The sequence below is a fragment of the Molothrus aeneus genome, chromosome 7 (genome assembly GCF_037042795.1).
Source record: "Molothrus aeneus isolate 106 chromosome 7, BPBGC_Maene_1.0, whole genome shotgun sequence".
In the NCBI taxonomy this organism is placed as follows: domain Eukaryota; kingdom Metazoa; phylum Chordata; class Aves; order Passeriformes; family Icteridae; genus Molothrus; species Molothrus aeneus.
Window position 1 is genome coordinate 6,054,814 of NC_089652.1, and position 25,799 is coordinate 6,080,612.

The 25,799-nt window shown below is 40.0% G+C and overlaps 1 protein-coding gene across 2 annotated transcripts in view; it reads right to left on the reverse strand.

Annotated features, from left to right (window-relative positions):
- PCNT (pericentrin) overlaps positions 1–25,799 on the reverse strand; it is a 70,357-nt gene that overhangs the window by 4,921 nt on the left and 39,637 nt on the right. Inside the window, exons 30-49 of one of the 2 annotated variants that reach the window (XM_066553259.1) lie at positions 24,615–24,844; positions 24,067–24,186; positions 23,505–23,525; positions 21,195–21,422; positions 19,785–19,955; positions 18,485–18,637; positions 17,934–18,104; positions 16,569–17,672; positions 14,227–14,754; positions 13,430–13,523; positions 12,832–12,986; positions 9,803–10,000; positions 9,376–9,549; positions 8,568–8,763; positions 7,305–7,518; positions 6,672–6,822; positions 3,757–4,473; positions 2,942–3,216; positions 2,587–2,686; positions 509–673 (exon numbers count right to left, since the gene is read on the reverse strand). In XM_066553259.1, the coding sequence (XP_066409356.1) occupies positions 509–673; positions 2,587–2,686; positions 2,942–3,216; positions 3,757–4,473; positions 6,672–6,822; positions 7,305–7,518; positions 8,568–8,763; positions 9,376–9,549; positions 9,803–10,000; positions 12,832–12,986; positions 13,430–13,523; positions 14,227–14,754; positions 16,569–17,672; positions 17,934–18,104; positions 18,485–18,637; positions 19,785–19,955; positions 21,195–21,422; positions 23,505–23,525; positions 24,067–24,186; positions 24,615–24,844 (5,165 nt within the window). Of the gene's footprint in view, positions 1–508; positions 674–2,586; positions 2,687–2,941; positions 3,217–3,756; positions 4,474–6,671; positions 6,823–7,304; positions 7,519–8,567; positions 8,764–9,375; positions 9,550–9,802; positions 10,001–12,831; positions 12,987–13,429; positions 13,527–14,226; positions 14,755–16,568; positions 17,673–17,933; positions 18,105–18,484; positions 18,638–19,784; positions 19,956–21,194; positions 21,423–23,504; positions 23,526–24,066; positions 24,187–24,614; positions 24,845–25,799 lie in introns of both variants that reach the window. The other variant, XM_066553258.1, reaches the window with a different exon arrangement.

Consider the following 25,799-nt stretch of genomic DNA (forward strand, 5'->3'; position numbering starts at 1 on the left):
ACATCTGCTTTAAAAAAAAAGTAAGCCAGAATGCATGGTGGGAGAGATGCCTATAAGATTTGATTACAATCAAAGTGTCAGAAAAATAAAAATTATTTAATTTTAGTCAGCAGGGATTAAAAATAATGACTGTTTTCTATTTTCATCCTCAGACAAAAAATCTAAGTCTCCCTCTCATTTAAGAGTGGAAAGGAATTCCAAAGATCCAGATGACTTTTGAAGCAAGTTCCTGTCTAACACTGAGAAAGTTCCAAAGGAACTTCTCTGATGGGGTACATATGGGGAAAGCTTGTAATTTAAAATAATAAATCAAACTGTTTGTCTTGAAAATCAACCTTTTAAAATAGCAACTGAAGATTACAGCAGTAAGTGAAAGATAAATCCATAATCTGACAGATGCCTTTTTTCCCCAGATCATGTTCAAATGATACCTCCTGGCTGTGGCTCTGCTGGCCCTCCAAGCTCCAGAGACCCACCCTGCCTTTGCTGGCTATCCCCATGATTTTACCTTAGGATTGGAAGTTTCTGCCACTGGTTTGTTTTCAATTTCAGCATTGGCTTTAGCCAGCTGGGATTCTGCCTGTTTCAGCATGTTCTGCAGTGTGTTCCTCTCTCGTTGCCAAGCCTCTCTTTCCAGCTCTTGAACAGGGGCAGCATCACCTGTAGATCTCACCTAAAACAGAAACCTAAAGGAAGTGAGCCACAATGGGTTTTGCACATTGTTTTCACAATAAAACACCTCAAACTGAGTAAAAGCCCAAATTTATGACAAATTAAAACATAGTAACAATGAGCCCAAAAGCCAGCAATGGTATTCAGGTGTTGAACAGCACAATGGGAAACTGAAATGCAGGAAAAGCCTTTCTGTCTCTCATCTTTCTTCTACATGCACAGGCAGCACAGAAATAGTCAAGATGTCTGTGTACATGCAAATATAGGTTGTGAAAAATTCTGAAAAATCTCACATTGAATTCTGATAGTCTGCTGCCCAGAGAAGCTGTGGCTGGCCCCTCCCTACAAGTGTCCAAGGTCAGGTTGGACAGGGCTTGCAGCAATCTGGTCTAGTGGAAGGTTCCCAGCCCATGGCAGGGGGTGGAACAAGATGGGCTTTAAAGACCCTTTCAGTCCAAACCATGCTGTCTGTGATTCTGTGAAACTGAGTTTTGTGATAAGGAATGGGACCCAGGACTCCAGCTCCAATTCTTCATGGAAGTTCTGCCTTCATAACCCTCTTTGTATCAACTACAAATTTACTGGTCATCAGTTACATCAGTGCATGATGCAGTAGTTCACAAAAGAAATACAAGATTTTTTTTTAAGGTAGCTGATGTTTTATCCCTTGAAATAAAATCCATACATTAGAGAAGCCAGTACAAACAACTGACCCCAATTTCTCCTAGCAACTTATTTCAGTACAATCTGTAGTATCTGAAGGAATTCTACAAGACTCATCTAATGTCCTTGACTTCTGCTGCACCATTTGGCAGCTGATTGACCAGACAGCTCTATTTGGCACAGATTTTCCATGCTGACATTTTGCCAGGTTCCCTGTCCAATACTCCCCAATTATTTATTGCAAGTCAAGTGGGAAGCAGCAGAAAATTGCTTTGGTCTCCTGAGCATGTGGTTCAGTACCTTAAAGGAAGGAGAAATTCAGGGAGGAGACTGAAGGAAAAGGTGATTCTGGAAAAAAAAAATCGAAGTCTGGAAAGAGGGTAGAAAGGAGGGATTGTTTGTGCCCACAGAAGAAAAGCTATAAAGGTGGAGTTTTTGCTCCTAATCTCTAGAAAGGCATGTGAATTTAAAGTGCTCTACTGAACATTTGTTTTTGTTAAAAAATAAAGTCAGGAAGCTTGAGTTCCTTTATTTTTTTGTGGTCAATCCCTGAAGGAGGAAACTCTGTTCCAACAAGGGTTTTGTCTACAGCTGACAGCTCTACAGGTTTGTGAGAGGAAGGCTTAACCAAAATAACCCCATGAACCTGGAGAAAAGGCTGCATCCCCCTCCTCAAGGCTGGAGATGATCCACTTGGCAACCACCTGTGTGGCTGCACAGGTGACAGAAGGAAAATATTAACTGTATTTTGTAAGCAGGTAGACACAGGGAGAGCTGCCACGTGCCAAGGGAGCTTGTCACACATCAGACTTGTGAACAGAGGACACAAAAAAACTTTTCACTTATCAGTCATAGATCTCTGTCTACTGCAAGAGAAAGACATAAAACTGCAGTTATCTGGGGAATCAGATGGAATCTAAAAGTTCTGCATTTATGTACTTTGTGTCAATAGACCCAAGCTTGGTCTTTGGTAATCCCTGGGCTTGCGTAAAATATTTGCAATACTGCAGACTTGGGCCAGAACAGCCCTCCTGAGATTACAAACCACTGTGGTGCTTTTGGAAAAAAAACTACTTGGCATTCTGGTGAAAACCAATTTTCTCTGGATGCATCAAGAAGCTACAGCAACACATCCCAAAGCTTGTGATCCTTGGACACATCACATATCTAGGAAAAAAGTGCTCTCAGAAGGAGACTCTGCAATATGACAAAACAGAGTGGGACATGAAAATATATTAATATTTTCCTTACCTGAGTTGTAGGAGGAGACAAATCTGATTTTAGCTCCCTTAATGTCTGCAGTAAAGAGGCTACAGCTTCATCATTTGATGCAGACCAGTCATTAACCGTTCTGTTAGGCAGAAATACCTTTTCAGTATCAGGCTTATTTGTAAGAATGTTAACACACATATAATTGCTTCTTCCCACTACTTGACCTTTAAGGTTCTGAGGCTTTACTTAGGCAATATTTACCACACAAATTACTGCAAATACGCAGAGAAATTAGCAAGTTCTGTTAATTATTAAGAATTAAAAGAGGTCTAAGCCATGACACACACAAGTTAATAAGCAGGATGGAAAGCAAAGTGTTATTTTATGAACTCACTTATCCAGAGTTTTATATATGAACTCATTCAGGTGCATAACCACAAAGAGCAACTGCTGCCTTATCTTCTCCAGCTGTTGCTGCTGCTGTTGCAATTGGGGCTTTTCAGTTTCTTTTGTCACAGGCTGTGTGGCACTTCCATCTTTGCTTGAGGTACACAAGAGTTCCTCCTGACAGTTTGGAGTTGGAGGATTTCTTTCTCTTAATACTGTCAGCATTTCCTGCAGTTCTTTAATTCTTTGTTCATCCCTTTGGTGTTGCCGTTCCAAGTTTTGCTGTTTGAATAGAGTAAGTAGAGTAGTTAATTGCATCTTATATATATCCACTTATGTTAAGTGTCACCCACCTAATCAGCATTAGCATGTCCATTGGGTGTTCCTGAACTGCCAGACCACTTCTGGGGAAGGCTTAGAGCACTGCTTTCCAAGGCCACCAAGAAGCCAGTTAATGACAGTGAAGTGGCCATTGTCTCCATCCAAGGAGAAACCCAGGGTGAAACCAACACTGTCTGAAGCCATGACTGGGATCCTAGCTCAAAATAAGGGCAGTGACATGAAACCTAGTTTGGTTTCATCCTGCATTTAACCCATATTCATCCCCACCTGTAAACAACCAGCATAGGCAAAAATTTAAAGATCAACTTCCATCAACAAGCAACCCAGACACAATCCCTTGAAAACAGCTGCATTTCACAAAAGCAGGACAAGAGCTCGTTTAATGCATTTTTCAGAAGGAAACATTCCAATCAAAGAATACCATCCAGAGGGTTAAATCCCAGTGTGTGGCTATTTCAGTGTAAGGCAGAGCATTCTCACCAGTCTCTCCTGATCTCTCTGCCAGTCCTTCTGTTTCTGTAGCTCTGTCTGTTGCTGCTGTTTCTGCTCTCTCTCCCTCTCCTCTTTCCTGTTCTTATCTTGCTCTTTAAGCAGTGTGAAGAGTGACTGCAGTTGTTCCCAGTCCACTTTGAGCTTGACCTCTCTCTCCCTCTGGGCCTCCAAGGAACGGATCACCTCTTGCTTTTGCGCCTGAAGAGACTCCAGGGTGGCTCGCAGTTTGTCACTGACCTCCCTCTCCTTCTGGGTTTCCTCACAGCACATCTGTACCTCAGCCTCCAGCTGCCTTTGGGACAGGATGGCCTTCTGGTGCATTTTCTCAATAACAGCAGCAAGCTCCATAGTTCTGCTCCTCTCCTCTTCCAGCTGGGCTTGGAGCTCTCGGACAAAGGCTTGTTCCAGCAGCGACTCCCTGTGCTGGCAGGAAGCCCCTTCCTTCACTCTCATGCTCAACTGCTCTGTCAGAACCCGCTCATGGTTCAGGGAATCCAGGAGCTCCAAGGAACGGTTCTTCTCAGCCTCCAGGTTTTTCTGCAGCTCCCTCAGTTTGTTGTGCTCCTGGGCCAGCAGGGCTTCGCAGCGGGAGTGCTCGATCTGCAGCTCCTTGCGGAGGTTGTCTGTCACTGTCCTCTCGTGCTCCAAGGACACGGCCAGCTGGCACTTCTGCACCGACTGCACATCCAGGGCAGCCTGCAGCTCCTGGGCACAAGGGGGAGAGCACATTGGTATTCCAGCACAAACACTCATCTGTGGCACTGGCTGGCATTTAGCCATTTTCAATCTCCTATTTTGTCCAGAAAGACATTCAAGACTTAACTAGAGTAGTTCAGGTATTAAAAAGTTTAATTTAAAATTACAGGTGACAGAAAAATGCTCTTTAGCCATATGGCACCAAGCAACAAAACCAAAAATTATCATGTTCATGTATCTGCCAGTGTCACGGATATATTTTATGAAAAATCATTTTGCTAGGATTTTTCTCCTGACAAGTTGAGAGGCCTCAGAAATGAAATGTAACCAATGATTATCTGCTGCTGTGGAATTCAATAGGTGCATCTTTGATTGGTCTCATGTGGTTGTTTTTAATTAATGGCCAATCACAGTCCAGCTGTCTCAGACTCTCTGGTTAGTCACAAGATTTTATTATCATTCTATTTCTATTCCATTCAAGCCTTCTGATGAAATCCTTTCTTCTACTCTTTAGTGTAATTTTAATATATAATTTTCTTTTAATATAATATATATCATAAAAGAATAGATCAGCCTTCTGAAACATGGAGTCAAGATTCTCATCTCTTCCCTCATCCTGGGACCCCTGTGAACACCACCACATGCCAGTACATTATTTCTTCTTCAGCTACTAAGACCCTCATTAGGAATTCACTACTTTTTACATCACTCAGTCCCATTAATAAGTAACATCTGCAACAGCAATGACCCTGTTGTTTTAAGAAGAAAAATCTAAGCAGTATGAGTAGATATAAAGCTTCAGAACTTGGCAGCCCATCTCTTCAAAGCACAGAGTAGAGACTGAAAAAAATAATCACAGAATGTCTGGGTTGGAAAGGACATGAAATCTCATCTCATTCCCACCCCCTGCCATGGGAAGGGACACCTTCCACTGTCCCAGGTTGCTCCAAGCCCTGGCCTGGGCATACTTCCAGGGATGGGCCAACCACAGCCGCTCTGGGTAATCTGGGTGCCAGGGCCTCATCACTCTCACAGGAAAGAATTTCTTCCTTATATCTAGTCTAAATCTACCCTCTTTCCCTTTGAAATCCATCCCTAGGTCCATTCTGGGAGCCAGTCTCTTCAGAAGGAAAGGCAGGGACTGAAGGGGCAGTGTAGGGCACTGCAGACAGCCAGAGCTGGCACTGCTGTCCTAGTAGGGAGGTCCACCCTGCCCTCCACATAGCCAGCACCATTTGTTATCTCCTAGAAAGCCAGATCAGATGCTAAAAGGCAGAAGCTTTCCATAATGGGGCTTCAAAAAAGATTTGTGAATGCCAGACTAATCTGTCCAACAGGTACCCCTGGAGCAAAGCCCTTTTCTCCTGGCCTTGGCTACTCTGTCCTCCCTGCATGAGGAGGTTTCTGAAAAGGAGGAAGATGGTAGCAACATTTCCTAACCATGCAGCAGTAACAAATATCCCAGCAAAAATCACTCTCAAACTTAAACAACTACCAGGAAGGTGACAGGAGAAGCCAGACTACATGGAAATAGTCAGAATTGTGTTTCCTCACTTAGGGAATTTAAGGATTGTTTGGAGTTCTTTGAGAGAATTTAGTTTTGGGGTTCAAGAAATGGTTTATGTTAAATCTTCCTCCTTTTCCATTTACTGGAGGCCTTTTACAAGCACTGAGTCATTGCTATTACGGTCTTGGAGACAAAGTTGTTCACTTGTTTTCTCTTCAATTTAGAAGGGAACAGAACAACTTTGGTCAACCTCCAAAAATACATTTTATATTGAAAAGGCTTCACTTACTCTCTGCCAAACCTATTTATCATTGGGTGGTTTTCTTTATAATCTCAGATATCATCCATCTCACACCCTCATGCTAAGTTTGCTCTGGAATTAAGGGTGCAGTTACACAGCTGCAGGATCTGGCTGTCCCTACTCAGCAAGGGACAGTACACAACAGGGGAAAATGGGAAAGCAAAAAACCTTAAAAATATGTGGAGAAAAAACCCAACACAGCATTCAACCTTGGTTTATTTCTGCACGTGCAATTAATGAAAGTAACTGAGAGCTTTAACTGGGTGAAAAAAGACGCTGTGCACATGCAGAAAAGGTTTGGGGGTTTTAACAGTTACTAAACAAAGAACAGAGGAGGTGAAGAAGACTGCACAAATAACTTGCTAGTTAACGTCATGCCCCAGGGGAGCTGGGCGTTACCTCCATGGCTTTTGTCTTTTCATCCTCTGCCTTCCTCTGCTGACGCTGCTGTTCCTCAAACCAACCTCGCAGCTCAGAGCCCTTCAGCTGCTCAGCCTGCAAGCCTTCAAGTGCAGCTGCCAAGTCCTTTTCTTTTTTTTCCAATTCAACACTGCAAAGTTCAAAACGACATTTCTGTGTTCAGAACACAACATCCTTCACCAGAATCACAAGCAAGACATTTTGGGTTGGTTTCCCTATCTATGATTTTTGTTTCTTTAAAGTGGTCTCGTCTTTCTAAAGAGGGTCAGTTTTCAAGTCACAGCTAGTTAGCAGCTGAAAACATTTACCTCCCTGCAAGCCAAGCTAGAATTGCTCGATTCAGTAACAATGAAGAGAGAGGTTATTTATTCTGGCAGAGCATAGCTGTTGTCCTGTGAGAGGAAAGCAAAGTATTGGCACACACTAAGAAGGGAGCGGGAAAGGAACATACCCAAGAGGACATCATTTAGTAAAGAAAACATAACCCTTAAAAGTGAGAGACCCTGTTTTTCCTCACTGTGTTTCCAAGTGCTTTATGGATGCAACTAGTTTAAAGCTCTTTCAGAGCTTTACCTGCTAATAATCAAGTAAATGAATAAATCGACTCCTCACCGTAAATGATTTACTTCCCTCTGAAGCTCTTCCAGGGATTTCTGCAACCTTTCATTCTCTTGCTTGCTTCCAGAAAGCTCTGATTTCAGGGATGCTTTTTCTTGATTCAGGAGATCACATGTTTCAGAGGATCTTTTCTGCTCCTCAGAGAGAGTGCTGTGCAAGTCACTTACAATAGATTTTTCCTGCTGAAGTTTATATTCCAATAATTCAACTAGGATAAAAAAACACTGTTACAGTTATTTATATTACAGAGATCTTGACAATATGATATCACACTAATTTAAATTAGGAAAAATAGTCAGCTGTACTGAAGTGTTCTTGTCTGAAGAATTAATCTCTTTTCAAACATAAGAGGAATCAGCAAAAACATGTATAAACAATGTGATTCTATCACTGTGATATTTTGTAATATCATGAATGGATTTTAAAACTCATTAAACAAACTTATCCAAATTTACATATGGATAAGTTTCCTTACATTCCTTATGACAGGAATCACTATATAGAACCTGTTTTGCCAGCTCTGTTCAGGCCAGTGAGTTAAGTGAAACAACTCTCCCTAAATTTGGAGGTTCCTGTTTGCTAAGTACTTAAAAATAATTCATGTACCTATGTCTACAGCATTATGTAAATAAAATTAGCAATTAATTTCTGGATGTCCAGAAAACTTTCCTCTATTGGACTAGTGCATGTGCTATTAAATGGCTGAACCCTGAATGATAGTGATGGAAAACCAAAAAGAAGGAAAAAGCAGTGTTTGTTTTTGACCAAGGTCACTTGCACTTGTTTCCTTATTACATAAGAGAACCTGCTGTGAAAACCAAGGCTTGCTTATTTAGTCAGGAACATGGTTTAGCAGTGGCCTTGGCACTGTTTATGGTGAGACTCCACAGTGTTAAAGGTCTTATCCAACCTAAATGATTCTTTGATTCTAAACTAGCAAACATAAGATAAATTATTCTCTGCAAACAAGCAGGGGGTTTACTGTCCTTGCTGGGTTTTCACCATGTATTTACTGCTTCAGTTCCATTGCTTTGTGTTATTTCACAGCTTCTCTTTGCTCCTTACAGATTTATCTTAACTACTTATATGAGAAAGAACTGCTCTCATCATAGGCAGCCTGAGTGCATTCAGTAAAACTGAGGAATTGTACAGCATCTGCTAATTGCAAGACACTTTTTTTTTTTTGCCTTTGACCTTTGAGGCAAAAAGGAACTGATGCAGAAGCCAGAAAGAGCAGACAAAGCCAGTAAGAATTACCTTTCCTCCGGAGCTGGTGCTCCTGTTTGTTCCCATGATCTTCAGCCTTGGTGAGGCTTTCCTGCAGCTGCTGGAGCCTCTCCTGGTTCTGCAGGTGCGTCATGCGGAGCTGAGCCCGCAGCTCCTGGATTTCTGAGAGCAGGCTGTTCCTGTCTGAGGAGAAGAGGTGCTCCACAACCATCTGCCTCTGCTCCTCCTGAAACAAAGCAAGGCCTATTCAAACTACAAGGCTATTTCCATATCTTCTGCAAGGATAAATACTAAGGAAACTCCTGCACTACAAGTTTGGTACTGAAGCACTCCAATGACTAAGTTTGTGCTTCACATTAATGCAAAATGTTAACATTATGTAAAAAAAGAAAAAGCCCATTTCACTTGCCTTGTTGAGTTTATACATAGCTAGAACTAAAGCTACAACCTAGAAACTAAATATTATTGGCAAAAAGCCCCCAGATTCAGAGTTAGTTCAATATATATCCTTTACAAGAGGGATCTGTGAAGTACTAGATAAATAAATGGGAAGGAGGGAAAGAATTCAACCAAGTATTTCCTATTCACTATCACAGTGTTTCTTAATGCCAGCTAAAATAATCAATAGGATTTGTAACACTATGGAAAAGGTTCAAGAAAAATGCTACCACAACAGAAACTCAGCTACTGATCCCACACCATCTGCATTATACAAGACATACAAGATAATAATATAATAATACACAAGACTTAACAACAGAAGCAATAAAACGGAAAAAAAAATAAAAGAGAATAAGGAAGTGATTTATGAGCAGCAGACTTAAAGAGCTTTTCATACTTGTTGTTTGATTATATACTCCAGCTTTTTCTCTAATGAACTTGTGTCACCAGATGCAGGATTGGAGAAGTGAGACTTCAAGTCAATTTGTAGCACATTTCTCTCCTTCTCAAACACACTCTGTACTGCTTGTAGAAGTTCTCCTCTCCAGTCAACAGCAACACCTGATGTCTCCTGTTAAAATATTTTTTGTTTTAATGGCATCTCTCTCAACCTCTAACCCAGCATCTTTCATAGCATAAGAGTATATCTGTTAATTTAAGCATTTTTAGAAGTGTTTGAAGAGTCCTGTCCCTTACTCCTTAAACATATATATACACACAGACATGTCTCAAAACATTATGTATATAACATACATTTATATATATATATATATATACATACACAACCTGGTTCCCTTGCTGTAAAGGGTATTTTATAGCCATACCTTGTCTCCTCTGTCTGCCACCTTGCTGAGGTAATCCTTCAGTGACTGGATAGCATCCAGCAGGGATAATCCCTCCTTCTGCCAGCCCTCCATTGCCACTTGGGTCTGAGGGATGTTCTTCAGCTCCCTCAAAGCCAAGGGATGCTCTGACAAAGCCAAGATTTTGCGGCTCTCCTCATAAACCATCTTCAGCACAGTCTGAGAAGCAAAAAAAAAAAGATAGATAATATTAGGAAACAGGCATCAGCATCCTGGCAGTGTAAGATGAGGATGGGATAGTGCTAGACAACAAATATAAGGTGTCTGTATCAACACACTAAGATGCAATTAAGCATAAATTATTATTTATGCTTACAGCCAAAGGGCTGTACTTCACCTTTGTTTCTGAACCATTCAGCTAACTTTGCTGGGAATAAATTAAACTCTATCAAGTCTGAAGCAATCTTACTAAACCCCAGTGATGCCAGAAAACTGAATTATGTATTTAGACAACCTTGGCTTAATTTAGCAAATTATGTACAAATATCAACTCCCAAAATAACCAGTTCTAATAATTTACACAGTGGAAATGGTTTCCTCTGACACTGTCAGGCCAAATAATGTATTTTAAATAAATTCTCTGTTCACAAACTATTACATCATGCCCAGATGTTTCCTGGCCTCTTCTCAAGGAAGGTCACTGGAGATTTAAATCCTTTTCTTACACACATCAGAAATATCCCAGCCTCCATGTGGAGCTGTTCCTCATTGCTATGCACTTTAAAAACAACACAGAGTATTTTATTTAACTCTTTATATTCTTTCCTTGCACAGCTTTTAAATTACTTTTAAACAAACTTAAGTTGCTTTTCTGTCACTGGAATCCCAATAGTGATTACTTGAATAATTAATGAAATCCTTTAGTAAACATTAACATCAAAAGCACAGTAAAGTGCTTGAACTAAACATTCAGTACTGGAATATGCACTCAGATCTTACAGACAGTAATGCCTAGATTGATGCACCACAGAAGAAACAAAAAAACCAACCAAACAACCTGTTTCTTAGGGTAAAATAAAATTCACCTCTTGCATGAAGTCTCTGACACAGAGTTTTTTAGACACAGAATCCCAGTTCACTGAATGGTTTTCAGTTGCAAGGGACCTTTTAAGACCATATCTAGCCCAGCTCTGCTGTGACAGGCATGGGGAACATCTTCTATTATTTCAGGTTGCACAAAGCCCCATCCAATCTCATTTTGAATGGATTCTGGGATGGACTTCTAGAGATACACCACCTCTCTGTGCCAGTGTGTCATCACAAGAAGTTCTGTACTTATGTCCAATCCATTTCATGATCTTACTGGGCAGTGAGGTGAGGCTGAACCATCAGTAGTTTCCAGGGTGCTTGCTATGAAGCTTTTTAAAAAGAGGCTGCTATGATTTCCTTTTCTCCAGTCACTGGGGACTTGATCTGACTGCTGTGACTCTTCAGAAACAATGGAGAGTGGCTTGGCAATTGCAACTGCAAAATTTCCTCAGGACCCTGGGATTCATATCTTTGGGTCCCATGGACTTACCTATGTCCAGGTTCCTCTGGTGGTCCTGAATCTGATCTTTTTCTTACAATAGGAGGGACTTCATTCCTCCAGTCCCTTCCTCATCTAATTTAAAGCTTTCCTTAAAGGTTTGGCCACGTTATTGGTGGAGACATCTCGTCTCACTTGGGCAAATTACATGAGCTCCCATCATTTCTGGCTTCTCAAAGGTAAATCCATGATAATAAAAATGAAAACCTTGAGTACTGCACCAGCTGCACAGCCAGGGATTCTATCCTGGTCCCCTTCTTGTGACTGGGAGGATAGAGAGAATATCACCCGTGGTCCCAAACCTTGGGACTGCCCTGTTGCAGTGTTGTAAGACCCTACACAGGTGATAACTGCAGGGCTCACTCAGCTTGGCAGCCTCAATGACACCACAAATACAAGCTGCAGGTAAGCAACAAGCTTCTCTAGAGAAAGTATCTGGATGGCAGGAGGCTGGTTCAGTGCCTCTCAGTAAGGAATCTCCAATTACTACCACCTGATGTGCTTTTCTGGTAGCACTGGTTCTCGTGCCAGCAGATGGTTTCATCAGCTTTGCATGTTGGGCTTTTCCTGGATCACATCAGTTATTCCATGTGTTCTTCCTCCTCCAACCCTAGAGCATCATGTGTCTTATTAAGGGCAGATGGATGGGCAAAGGATCTTTGTTCTGACTTGAGCAGCCATAAAGGCCCAGCCTCTTTCATTTTGTGAGTTACCTGTGCCAGGTAACTTGAGTGAGTTTGAATTCAGGTTTACCTTCCTCCAATTTGCTGGGCAAGCTGAAGGAACCTGCTAAGCATATTAGGAGGCAGGATTCACTTTCTAGCAAAGGTATTGGTTCTGGTTTCTTATTACTTGAGAACTCACTGTAACCTACTGTATATTCTCTCACAGATGAGAATTTCTCCCTTTCTGTAGCTGGGATTTTTGAAATGGCTGAGAGCTTGCTCAGCAAAGCAAAGAGTTCTAGGCATATACTTGAGCTTTTAATTACTGACTAGAGTGAGCACTCACTGCTCAGTCTTCTACATATTCCTCATGTTGCTTGAACTGGCTCTGACCTATCCCTGCACACCCTGCACTGGTGTTTCCACAGCCCTCCATCACATCAGGATGACAAGAACAGGCAGAGGAGCACGATATCAGCCAGCTGTGGTTGCTTCTGAAACAACTTTCTGTGAAGCCTCCAAGGCAAACCCCCAAAGCAGAATAAGCAGTCCTTGTACCCCCACATCCTGAAACAGCACCAGTGCTGTCACAGCAAAACTAGTTCAATTCTAGCAAGTACAAGCAAGTGTCAGTAAGGTTGTCACCAGAGATGCAAGGACAAGAACCATCATCAGCTTGCAGTTGAAACCATTACAGAACACTTTACAGTCTAAGCGTAGCAGCTACTTTATATTACTAGCTCCTTTTTGCTGTCCAGTTTTAATTTGCTGGTATGCTCAAATGAATCATACATTACCTTCATCTGTGGTGAAAGTATTTCCTTTTCTCTCATGGATTCCATAATATCTGGAATTATCCCTCGGTATCGCAGGTAAGCCATGACATTGGCATCTAGGTGATCTGATGTTTGTAGCTCCTGCTTTAGATTGGCTGCCAAATTTGAGCTGGTATCTGAAAGAAAAAACAACCCCCATTCCCACAAAGTGTTATAAAGATGGAAAGAACTTGAAACTACAACAACCACTTGCAAAACAACCACGATTTCTTCTGCTCGTACGAATGCGGGGTCAGATGGAGTTGGTTGGTTAAGATCTCAATTAAATTAAACAAGTTAAAAATCATTAAGTTGCCTTTAGAACCAGAGAAGTCAAGTACTTAAGTCAGGACTCAAACCCCATGCCTCTGTCCTGTATGTAGAAGAAAAGGTAAAAGCAGGCACAATATACATTTATATATATATATATATGTGTTTGTGTGTTTCTTAACAAAGACCCACCTGCCTAAGGCACAGCTTTCCAAGAAAAGACCCACAGTAAAAGAAAATGGGAGAAAGGAGAAGCATGTTTTAATATTGAAGTTAACAAAAGGTCTAAAAGGGTCTAAGTTCAACTTACTGCTGCCACATCCATCGCTCATGGCAGATGCTCTTGATCTTTCATCATCTTGTAAATCAGAAGGGGTTAAAGTCAGATTATCAGCTTCTCTCATCTGCTTGAGAAGAAATTTTTCATGTTACTTTGGCTTTCTGAAAGTAGGTGTTGGTTTCAGCATTTATGACAGCTTTTTTACTAGCGCAGATTTTAGCAAATGCCTACTTGATCCAAGTGTTAGAGATGGCAAATACCATGATTGATTGCAACATTGGTGCTCCCTGGAAACCATTCCATCTCATTTTTTTCCTCTTTCAGTAGTTTTAAGACACATGTACTTATATTTAATTAGCCATCAAAGCAAGGCACAACAAAACACAGCCAAAGAGAAATTTTCTTAAGTACAAACTTGATCTTCCTGTGAAATTACAGAATACAGACAATATATATAAATATATGTATACAATATATAAAATACTGCCATTAAAGCCTCAAATCCAGTTTTGAAAGTCTCTTTGAACACTCAATAACAGATTGTTGAAGAAGTGGGGAGCTGTTAGAGTTCACTGAGCACTCTGGTAGCAAAGGATTTACATGTTTAGCTCAACTACTGGCACAATAGGTGGTAATCAGAAATTTACCAGTTTTTATCACAGTAAGAGAAGAACTAATAATTGTATGTCCAGAGCTTCAATGGACCAACTCCCAGCAGTGTGTAGGTTTCTACTACTTGGAGCCCATGGCCTCTCAATGATCCCAGGGGGACAGGGCTGAGCAGTCTTGTTTAACAAGAATTAAATCAGACATGAAATATCACTTACCAGAAGCTTCTTCTCCGTATCTTCATCATCATCAACAGAATAGGTACTTTCAGAAAAAGCTGGAGATTTTCTACCTATTCCCATTGCTGCATCCCCACTGACATTTTCATCTAGGTTAGAATATCCCAGGGATATGGAATTCTCTCCTTGCAGGGATGACCTTGAGTGCACAATTTGAAAATCTGTGTTTTCAGCTTCTGAGAAAGGGGTCAGGTGAAGCCCTGGCTGAAGTTCCATGCTCATATCTTGCTTTCTCATGATCTCAGGCGAGCCCCATGAAGACATACTTGCAATTAAATTCTGGTAATCTTTTGGAGTCTCTTTGTCTATGCTCAAATTGTGTTTTGGTGAATCAGGAGTTTGATGAATTTCCAACATCTGCTGGCAATGCTTTTTCAAATCTGGATCCCCTTCAGAGCTGTGGATCATGTCAAACTCCTGGCACAAGATATTTTCTTGTGATTGCTTCATCTGTGTTTTTGGATTTTTATTGTGAATTGTCAAATCAACCATAACTTCCTCTTTTTCCTGTAATGAAATAACACATTAATTGTTTAATGGAATTTGAGTATGATTTTACAAACTGAGAAACATGCACTTAAAGACCTTTTAAAATTGGTTGATTTTTCCTTCAATCACTTGAAGTCATTTCAAGGTAAAATTACTCTTTTCACCTCTGATTCTGTGACTGAGTGAAAATAATGCACTATTTGAGAAGATAGTTTATTTTAAACCTGTCAACATGGAAATGTCATTTCATCCTCCATACCTGTTAGTTTGTCAGATACAGTGAATAATTGTTATCCCTCTCATTTTAGACCATTACTTTAATCCTTTTGTGTTAATCATCCCCCTTAATCATCTGTCTTAAGCCCAGTGCCAGGACTTTACACATTTTGCTGCTCCTCCAGCTTTCATTTCAATACATTTCCTACTTTTCACATTGTTTCCACTTTGGAACCCAAGCATAAATGTAGGAGAGATTCTTTGCTCCTTTAAGAACACTGCATTATACTTTTTCTAATACCTGGATGAGCTAGATCCATAGGAAAAAAAGTCTATTGTAATGAATGTTTGAAAACATGGTAGTTTATTTACTTTGATTCCACATATTCTCCAATTTTGATAACTATCCCTCCACAGCCTACTTAAAAACTTCCACTTAAACATGGAAATAAAACACATCTACTGACACAATCATCAATTTAGACCTTTCAGAGTCTGAATTTCTACTTGAAAAGTGTTTTTTAAAATAATTTAACTGCCCCCAGCATGCCAGCATTCCCTGATATCCTTCAAAATGTTAGCAATTCTCTCTTCACTGGATCCCGGATTAATTCTGTTATTTCAACAGGGATCTGACAATCCCTGCCTGTATTAACAACATGGTCCAGTAGCCACTGGACTGGAAGTCTGCTGCCTTGTACAGACATCCCATGGTCTGAAGTGCATCAGTCTGCAGGGGCCATTTAACACTTTTCCCAGCTATTTCCTTTTCCTGAGAGATTTCTGGGGCAGACCCTGAAATGCACAGAGTCACCCAGGCACTGATGGCACTGCTCCAAACTTGAACTTGCAGGCAAATAAAAATACAAACACCAGGAATGACCACATGTTCTGCATAGCTACACTCTTCATTTCTGCTTTAAAAATAAACATGTCATTATACACAGCAATTACCCTATCATTTCTTGAAATAATTCATCTACCTTGGATGATTATTGTAACATACTGCCAAGCAGGGCCCTGAAAATACACTTAAGCCTGACACTGGATGTTTTTCCTTTCCTGTATACTCCAACTCTTCATATAAACCCTCTTAACTAGCACTTATTACCTCTGTAAGCCAGGCTTTAAAGACAGTAACTTGGTGCATGACAGATTTCTACAGCTCTCTGAAAAAAGGGTGCTACTGCTTTCTAAAATTGAGTGATTTAATAAGAATTTCAGAAGATTATGTTACTTGGAGCAAACGGTTCTAGAGAAGATTCAGAATAATTACAAGCAAGAGTCACAGTAAATAAGAATTTTTGAAAGGAGACATGATGAAATGTCAAGCAGCTCTCCATTCCATGAACAATTGCAATCAGTCTTGGTAGCTCATGGTGGGCTCATTGCTTGGCTGGCAGATGCCCATCTTCTCACTCTCCATCCTCAAGAGATCAGCAGGGAAGAATATACTGGAAAGAACTCACAGGTGGAAAGAAAGAAGGGATATCACCTACTCACTACTCTTGCAGGCAAAACAGAGTCAGATGGGGAAAATTTATTTAATCTATTAATGTATTACTAAAAAAAACATCTCCACAACAAATAATACTACTAAAAATCAAATCATGTACCTGTCTAGCAATAGGGGAAGCCAATACTCCAAAAGACTGATCAGTATTTGCTTCTAATTCCTGCACTCCATTTTTAAGGGCTACATCTTTTCTTTTGCTCTGGCAGAATGGCTTGAAAAATTGAGTGTCTTCATGACCTACTTGCTTGCAAGACTTCAACTGTGAAAGCATTTCAGCTCTTTCCAATCGTAGGGCTTCAAGCTCTTTCCTATGTGCCTTGATTTCACCTTTCAGTTTTGCAGTGCCCCCCTGCAGTTCCTTGATTTCTCTCAGGTAAGCTACTTCTTTCTGATTCAGTGCTTGCACCTGGAAATCAAGTCTGGAAACTTCTAATTGCAGACTGTAAACATCTTGTGCCTGACTTGCACCTCTCTTTTCCAGCTCTGTTTGGAGCTCTGCTGCTTTTTCTGTTAAGTACTGCAGCTCAGTTGTGTCAGCTTCTCTTTGATCAGCCATTGTCTTAATTTGCATCTCTTTCTCTAGAATATTTGCTTCCCTTTCTTTCACCTTATCTTCAAGTTCCTGAACTCGAGATGTAGCCATCTTTGTCTCAGCCTCTGTCTGAGACAGCAGAGTCTGGGAATCCCTGTATTCTTCCTGAAGAGCCTGGTGCTGGATTCTCAGGGAGGTGAGTTCTGCAACAGACTGCTCTGATGACTCTCTCAACTGTTGGCATTTTTTCTCCAAAATTTCCACTTCTGTTTTGAGCTGCAATTCCTTTTTTTCCAGCTGCTGCTGCAGAGCTTCTTTAGAAGCTGAGACAAGCTCCAGTTCCTCCTGAAGTTGTCTCACTTTGGAGTGTACCAATGAGTTTCTTCTGTTTGGATCAGCATCACCTTGGCAAGCTACCAGTCCTTTCTTCAGCTCACTCTGAAGGTTTTCCACTGACTTCTCCAAGGCATCTTCATAGAAATAAACTGGGTTGTCACTGTCTTCATGACATACTGGTCCAAATTGTGCCAGCTCTTTTTGAAGCTTCTCAATGACTCCATGGAGTTGCTCCACCTCTTCATCCTTGTCCTTGCGCAGCCTCTCCTGGTCAAGGCGAAGGTGCTGAACCAGTGACCTGAGCTCCTCAATTTCAGGTTTTTGGTCTTCTTCAACCTAAGCAAAAGGAAAAGGACTGAATATTACTGTATGTAGGCAATTATTATTGCACACAGAGTTTATATTTCTCTTCTGAGTCACACAGGCATTAAATCACACATTTAACAGCAAGAACAACCACGCATTTCAGCTGGTAAATTCTCAAAATAATCTCTACCTTCCTAAGAGAATTTTCAAACAGATGTAATTTACAGTAAGAATCTGCACACCTTGCTTCCCCCAAAAATCAAGCAATGAATATATAGTAAGCACTCTTACTTTATTGTCCAGAGCATTCTGCAGCTCATGCTGAAGTCTCTTTATCTGCTCATTCAAGTGATCAATTTCTTGATTCTTTTCTTCAAGCAGTGCTTGTGGGAATGACAAAGCTGAGGAATCACCAATACCCAGGTCCTGGCTTTGCTTCACATGAAGTTTTGTTAAATCCTCCTGACCAGAGAAAACAAATCTCATTAGAAAGGAGGACTTTACTTAAACATTCTCTTACTTACTATATGGTGAAGAGCTCAGGAACACAACTACAGCTTCTTCTACAGGTTCACATCACTGTGTTAGACTGCCCCAACCCAGAAAATAACCTCAGCTTTTGATTTAAATCAAATCACTGCAGAATATAATGCTCCAAGCATGAATTTAGAATACTTTGGTTCTATGACACTCAGCATTAGTCTTGTAAAGGTAATGCAACATTCTGATGGCAAGAGAAACAACCCAAAATCTGTTTACAACATCATGAGAGGAAGACCTCAGCACTCAAGCAAGCATGTCTCTGACATTTTAGGCAGTGCACTAAAGCTAGAGGAACCTACCTGCAAGTGTGCATTCTCTGCCTGAAGCTGGATGATGTTGGAAGTACTCAAATTTTTTTGTATCTCTAACTGCAAGTTCAGCTGCAATATCTCCTCATCTTTCTTGCTCAAGTTATCTTTATATTGTTCTACTTGGTCTAGCAAACTTGCAATCTAAAAGAGAAAAAATGCATAGCTGTTTCAATTAATTCCTCTAAGATAAGTAATACAAGGAATGAAGTTTTAATGACAAAAAGCAAAATCAGCAAATTCAGTGATTTAAACTCTTACAATAATCAAATATAAATAAATAAATATAAAAAGAGTAAGAAGCTTATGTTCTAGCTCCTCATCTGTAAAACCCAAGTACTGCAAAGGTGGGTTTCTGCTTTCTTTTTAAAAAAAATAATCAACCTGCTCACAAAAGATCCATTAATGTGTACTGTGAGCAATCAAGGCTTTGGTGTCATTGGATGTAACAATGTGAGACAAATTAGCATTTGATGTGCAACCAACACAAGCAGTCAATATAAACACCATCCTTGTCCTCCTCCCAGAAGCCAGAAATGAGCCTTGCAGTGCTAATCCCAGTAACACAGACAAAGAGATGATTCAATAACCACACTTTTCTCTGCAGTGTGATGTTGCCATCCACTGTTTTCAGCATCTCTTGTCTTCATGGCTAGCAAGTATAGTGGCTTTGGGAACTATGATTGTTGAAATCAGACTTCATAAGAGAAATGGAAATCCCATCTTGAAGAAATTTATTTTTATTGTCTTGTTCTGCTCTTGAAAGAATGGTGCTGAAGGCTCACTCCTGTTTTTCTTTTTTATACATCCTTAACTGGACTAAGTTTCTACATCACAGATATTATAATAATATAAAATTACAGTGGGATTGTGTATACATTTACACTGTAAATCCAATAAGAGTTCCATATATTGTGAGCCATTTTCTCTGTTTCTTCTTAGCTTGACATGAAAATTCACCACAAACATTCTCTCAAAACAGGTCAAACTACACCATTATCGTGTAATAATATAAAATAATTATCTAAAATAAAATTATATAATATATAAATATATATAAAATTTCTATAATAATTATCTCTCACTTCAAAAACTTATCTGCCTATTTCAACTTTGGAAGGAAAGGAAAATCAGTTCAGAACTGATAGTCATCAGTCTCCAAGTGATGAGAATCATCACAAGATGGTTTCCAGCAGGGAGGGAGATGAGCACAGAACACAACAAGAAAAAGGAAGGTTTATGGTGGCCAAAGCAACTCCAAAAGTTTGTACAAGTCTCCCAAAGCTCTCACCTCTCTCTCCTTGGCCTGAAGTGCTTCCTGCTCTGCCTGTAGCTGCTCCTTCAGCACTGGGGCAGAGCTGGCATCCACAGGCACTCGGTGCCTTGCTTCATCCAGCTTAGACTGCAGGGCAGAGATCTGGATCAGGTTATTGTACTGCTGCTGTTGCAAGGCCTCTTTATCCTGAAAAATGATTTTTTTTTCATGTTACAATTAATTGCTGTCAATACACAAACCTACTTAGCCAGAACAATCCTGCTGAAATACTTCATTGACCCTGACACACCCAGTACAAGAAGAGCAGTACATAATCCCAGTCGCCTATAAAAACAGGAATTCAAAACAACTGAATGCTTTTTTAAGCTCATTTAAGTTTTTACCCCTTTGCTTTTTGTAATCCAAGTTTAGCAACTTCAGAAAATTTAGCATTCAGTGACAAATTACACTTTCTCAGTTACACAACACTTTCTATGTCTAAGAACATAGCATCTTGTTCTTCTAGCCATTTCCAAATTGGATATCATACCATATATGTGCCAAACTAAATTTGATAGATGGACACAGTTTAAGAAATGAAGAGTACTGGGTAGATCAAAACCTACTCACAAACACATCAAGTTCAGTCAGAATGTGATAAAGCAGCACTAAGTTTGTCCAGCCTGTGATCTGCCAAGCTACCATAGCTAATTTTATTGAAAAAAAAAATAAAAAAATGGGTATTTCATCCTACTTCTGTCACAATCCTTCTCAGGAGCTGGGTCAGTCCAAGGTGGAAAGGTTCACTTGGGAATTATCCAAAGAATAAGCATACATATCTGTTCTTAATACATTAAAGGAAAGCTTGACAAGAAACCTAAGACAGTAATTGCCTCTGCTGTTCAACAGCAAACTTGCTAAATGGATTACAATTCTTAACTCTAGGCTGTGGTTAACTCTGTAGTAGTAACAAAGTGCTGGAAGTTTTGGACTATGGCAAGCAGATCTGGCTTCAGACCCAGAGCAAAAAGGGCTACAGATTAAGAGAATTAGATTTTAAGCACAGGTAATTATTAAAGACCCTCAGTGTTTTGATATTCAGTAACACCACCTTCTCAGAAGCTGCCAGACAAGCTCAAGAGCAGCTCTGAAGCAGCAAACATGACAACTGTTAAAAGCAGACTTCATAGTAGGACTTGGAGTCTTATTTAAGTCTTGTAAGTAATATCTAAGTACATACCACTTACAAGTAGTATGCAAGTCTTTATAATGGACTTAGTTTGTAGAACCAGAGATTATTTAAAACTCTGGCTGTGATATGTGCCATTAATGCAGAAGTTTAACCCAGCACTGGGTGCCAGACAGCATCACAAACACTACTGACAGCCCCCATAAAGCCACTGGCATGTAGTGCCAACCCCATTTAAATAAGGATTTCAAAATTACCTGTTTCAGTTCAGTTTCCACTTTCTTCATTTTCTGCAGCTGTTGTTCCAAGTTATGTACAGTCTTGGAGACCTCAGCACCACTGAGCTTCAGCTCTTGGATCTGTGCCACCAGATTTTCTATCTCTTTATCACGAGCTGCAATTTCTTGGTGTTTTCGCTCCTTTTCTAGTAACAGTTTATTGTAATCATCCATCTTCTCTTTTATTTCTGCTTGCAAAGATTCTACCTACACAGAAATCACAGTATACAGATATTCAGGCAATATGAGCAGATTTCCTGACAGATGAAAGCAAGAGTCATTTCACATTGAAGGAGGTTTTACTACGGATTAAAGTGGTGCTAAAATCTCAGGTGAAAATAAAACTAAATATGCATAGAAAGTAAGAAAAAGTTAGCTTTCTGAAATCTTGTTTTCCAAATGCAGCAGCTCTTAGACACATGTTTGATTACTCTCTCAACATCTGCAGTACTCTCAAAGTACTAGATGAAGGTTTACTCTCAAGCCTTTTGGTGATGGGGTTAGTTGGTTATCAGATTAAAAACCCATCAACATTACATGAGTTATTAATAGCAGCATTGGATTTATTTCTGTGACTTCAGAACCCTCTTTCAATAATCCAAGGAATTCCAATTTAGAGGAAGATACCAAGAACTGAAGGATCAATATGCACTCAGAGGGACTCCCAGGAGTCAACATAGGACAGGTACTTCACTTTCCAAAAATAATTTAAATATGAAGAGGATACAAATTTGGAATTTTAGCTGCAGGAAAACAGTCATTCATTGATCCCAGTAATCAAGGTGAAGGCAAGGCAAGGAGCTTTGGTATGACAGACAAACTACCTCAGGGTGTGATAAAGTCATTTAGCATAGTGAAAGCAAGCTCAGGCAGGAAAGCAGTGGGAGTGGAGAAATAATTTGGTCAACACCCATGAGCAAGGAAGATGGGATTTTACAAAATCAATTTTTTGTTCATCAAAAAGTGTCTGAATTGGTGTAAATCCCACTAACATTATGAAATGAAAGTTCTTTGCATTAACATAGATCTTTACATCTTGAAAGGATTGTGCAGATATTATTAAAGCAGGAAAACACGCTTGAGCAAACCAGAGTCAAATAATAATCAGGGAGAGTGTAGGAGACTGCTTAAGAAAACCAAAAGTTATCAAGATGACACTTTCAAGCTGCTTACAGGCACTAACATTTCCTTGACTGTGCATTTATCTTACTCCCTTCTCATCTCACCAGCAACTAACCACTGCTAATCATAACACAGGTCTTACAGTAAAGCTTTTAGGTACAGAAAAATCGCCTTGAAGTCTAATCTTTCTAATGCCACAGAACTTTGGCATCAGAATCCCAAAACCATGACACTTCAGACATAAAAAGCATGTTGTTAACACCACATTGCTAGAAAGCTGGTGCTGCAATCCTGTGGCTGAGAAAGCCTTCCACATAACCTCCACTCTCCCAGTGCAGCTCCCAAGAACCAGTGAGGACTCTTTTCACACAATAATCCCACTTGACCAGGTACACACCCTGTACCTAGTAAACACCAGAGGGGGACACTTGTTATAACTGCTACATGCAGAAATTAGGAGGTCACTTGAGCTGGTCTGGAGTGAGTTAAGCACCTACTGATGTTACAGCTGTATTCAACAACTGAATAAATACTGACATTTCCTGGCACAGAATGCCTACACACCTCACCCTACCCTACAAATGTCACTTGCTTAGTTACCATCCTTGTGTGGTTTTCTCCAAGTTTTCATCCTTTCTGAGAGAGGCTGCAAAGCTACAGCATTCATTTTTTCAGCTATGCCCTCCAGCATGGAAAATTCATTCCCTGGAGATTGATTCATATTGAAGATATGGATGTGCAACTCTAACATTGAGGTACACGATTCCACAACTTATACATGAATAGATGGAAACTAAATTAACTACTTGACAAGTTTTGGTAAGAGCCAGGCCACAAACAAAAGGCACAGTTTTATCATCACCATTCCACTATCATTGTTGCAGGCTCCAAACTTCAATTTCTTTTATACCAAAAGGCTGTTGCAGTGAATAATTGCCTGTAACACCTCTGAGCAATAAGCCAGGAGAGCTCAGTACCTGTGTACAGGAAATGAAATTGAAAGCAGTCATTCATTCCCTGCAAGAATTCTGCCACCCTAAAACCTGTATTCTCAGCTCCAAGTCATGCCTTGACATGTCAAGAAAAGGAAAAAGCTAAAGCATATCTAGAAGGGATTGAAAGGAAAAGGAAAGAAAAGTTAAGAGACATTCATGCTGTTTTCCATACCTGTAGAATCAATTCATAGTTCTGTATAATGTTCATTTATGTGAAAAAAAAAAACAAAAACAACCAATCAAAAAGGAAAAAAAAAGGCAAAAGTTAATCTTTGAAGCCAAGCATCAAACAAACAAAACTTTGTAAACAAGGACTCATTTATAAACTTAAATAGGATGAGGCATGCAGACAAATGACATCTCTATTACAAGTGTTTAGGTGGAAAAAATAAACACATTTCAAACCCAGAAGTCATTTCTCAAATGAACTTTTTAGAGTGGAGTGTCTGTAGTGTTGTCCTCCTTGGTTCATTTAAACCAGGCCCAGAGGTCCCTTTAAACCAGACTCAGAAACTTGAATGTAAAGCACCTGCAACAGTTCTTTCCACCTCCATAACAAATAATCTTAGTGCACCCTCATTGCCTAAAAGGAGTTCAATCAGCTGGGGAAAAATCTGCTCTCTGGGTAACAGAAGAAAAAAAACTCTCCCATGAGCCAGACCCCCAAGAATATACATTTTGTATTTCAATGTAATAAACAAACTCTGTTGGCCACCAAGTCTGATTTTACTCACCCTATGCTCTCTGGACTGTCCTGAAGTCTGTGATTTTGCTGACAGTTTCAACTGTTCTTCCAATTTCTGAATTTCCTGCTGAAAATCATCGCGTTCATGTTCCCTTTCTATGGCTTGTTCCTGTAAACCCAGCCAGAGAGAACCAAAATATTTTTGAAGATTTCACTACAATCTTGAGTACAAGAATAATTGGGGTTTGTTTTTGTGGGGAAGAAAAAAAGATTAACTAATTATTAATAATTAATCAGCATATCTGAAAGCGTATCTAGAGTGACAGGGAAATAAAAAAAAGAGAAAGCACTTTTTTGACTACAACATACATATAAGCCACAATGATCATTTAATAAAAAGGAAAAATGACCCTGCAATACTACAAAAACTGAATTGAAAATTTAACTTTTTTTTTTTTGCCATGAGACTAGTACACCAAGGTCTTAATTTGAACCAAAACAGAAAATAGAGCCCATTCTGGGAACCACCTTTCATGTCTCAAACAAGGACAAGAATTTATCACCTCCAAACCCATGGAAATGTGATTTCTTACTTACATCCATGAACTGCCGCTGGTTTTTGAGCTGCTTTTCAAGAACTTCAATTTGCTGTTTCAATTCAGTAATCTCCAGTAACTTTGTAGCCAGGTCTTGGTTACTTTGCAGCTGCTCTTCCAGTTCCACCTCCAACACCTTCATCTGAGAGCGTAAGTTGGAATGGTCCTTCTCTGCCTGACACTGAAGCTCAAGTTTCTCCTTGGACAAAAATTCTACTTCCTTGAGTAGACCTGAGTAAGAACAGAAAAATAATACAAGCTGTCAGTGGAGGGTACAAAAAGTCAAATATTTCAGATGAGCTTAAATTGGGGTATTTTGGACACCATCAAAACAAAGAAAAATATTTATTCCTGAGGTGGGTTGTAAAAGACATCTTATACTGCCCTGCCCTAAATCCTTGCCACCTTTCTGTCCCAAATCTCTCCTTAATCAAGCATTCTCAGCTCCTCTCAACTCTCATGCCAAGATCCTCCTTTACCCATCCAATACCCACTCTTGGGCTAGTTTCTCCATGACTCCTGCCTTGTGCCATGCTGGATACTGCTGCTGCCCTCTATACTGGTGAGGCAGCACCCAGAACATCTTTCCAGTGGCCACTGGTGCCCAGCATGACCCTGAAGCCAGCTGCCATGAAAAAACAAAGTTACTGTATTCCTCTGAACCTGAGTGGGGATTAAAACTCAGGGAAAAATCATGGTTATAGAAAATCAGTCCAGCTCTGAGGTTATAAAAAAAGAAAACACCTGGGGAAAAAAGATGGCACATATTTGCTCTAAGCAGAAAAAGAAATACCAAAAAGGGAAGTGTACATAGCTGAAATTGTTCAAGTTATCAAGAGTTAATTTACAGCTACAAAAACTGCATTTTCCATCAGTTGGATGCACTGAATACACTGTTTAGAGACTAAAACTGAAGACTTTACTGTGAACACTCTTGGAGAAAAGCTACTTGGATTGTGAATAGAGGTAGCAACCTGAGCAGGAAAAGAAACCTGTCTATTTTGTATCAAAGCAAGGTCCTGCAAGAGCTCATGATTTTACTTTTCAAATGTTCCATTATTGACCTCAAATCTTTTTGGTCACAGGTTAAAGGTAAGTCTGTGATCCAACAAGGACCTTAAGAAATGATCCAGCCCAATTTCCAGAAGACAATTCTCTTTCTGAGGTATGACCAATACAATGAATG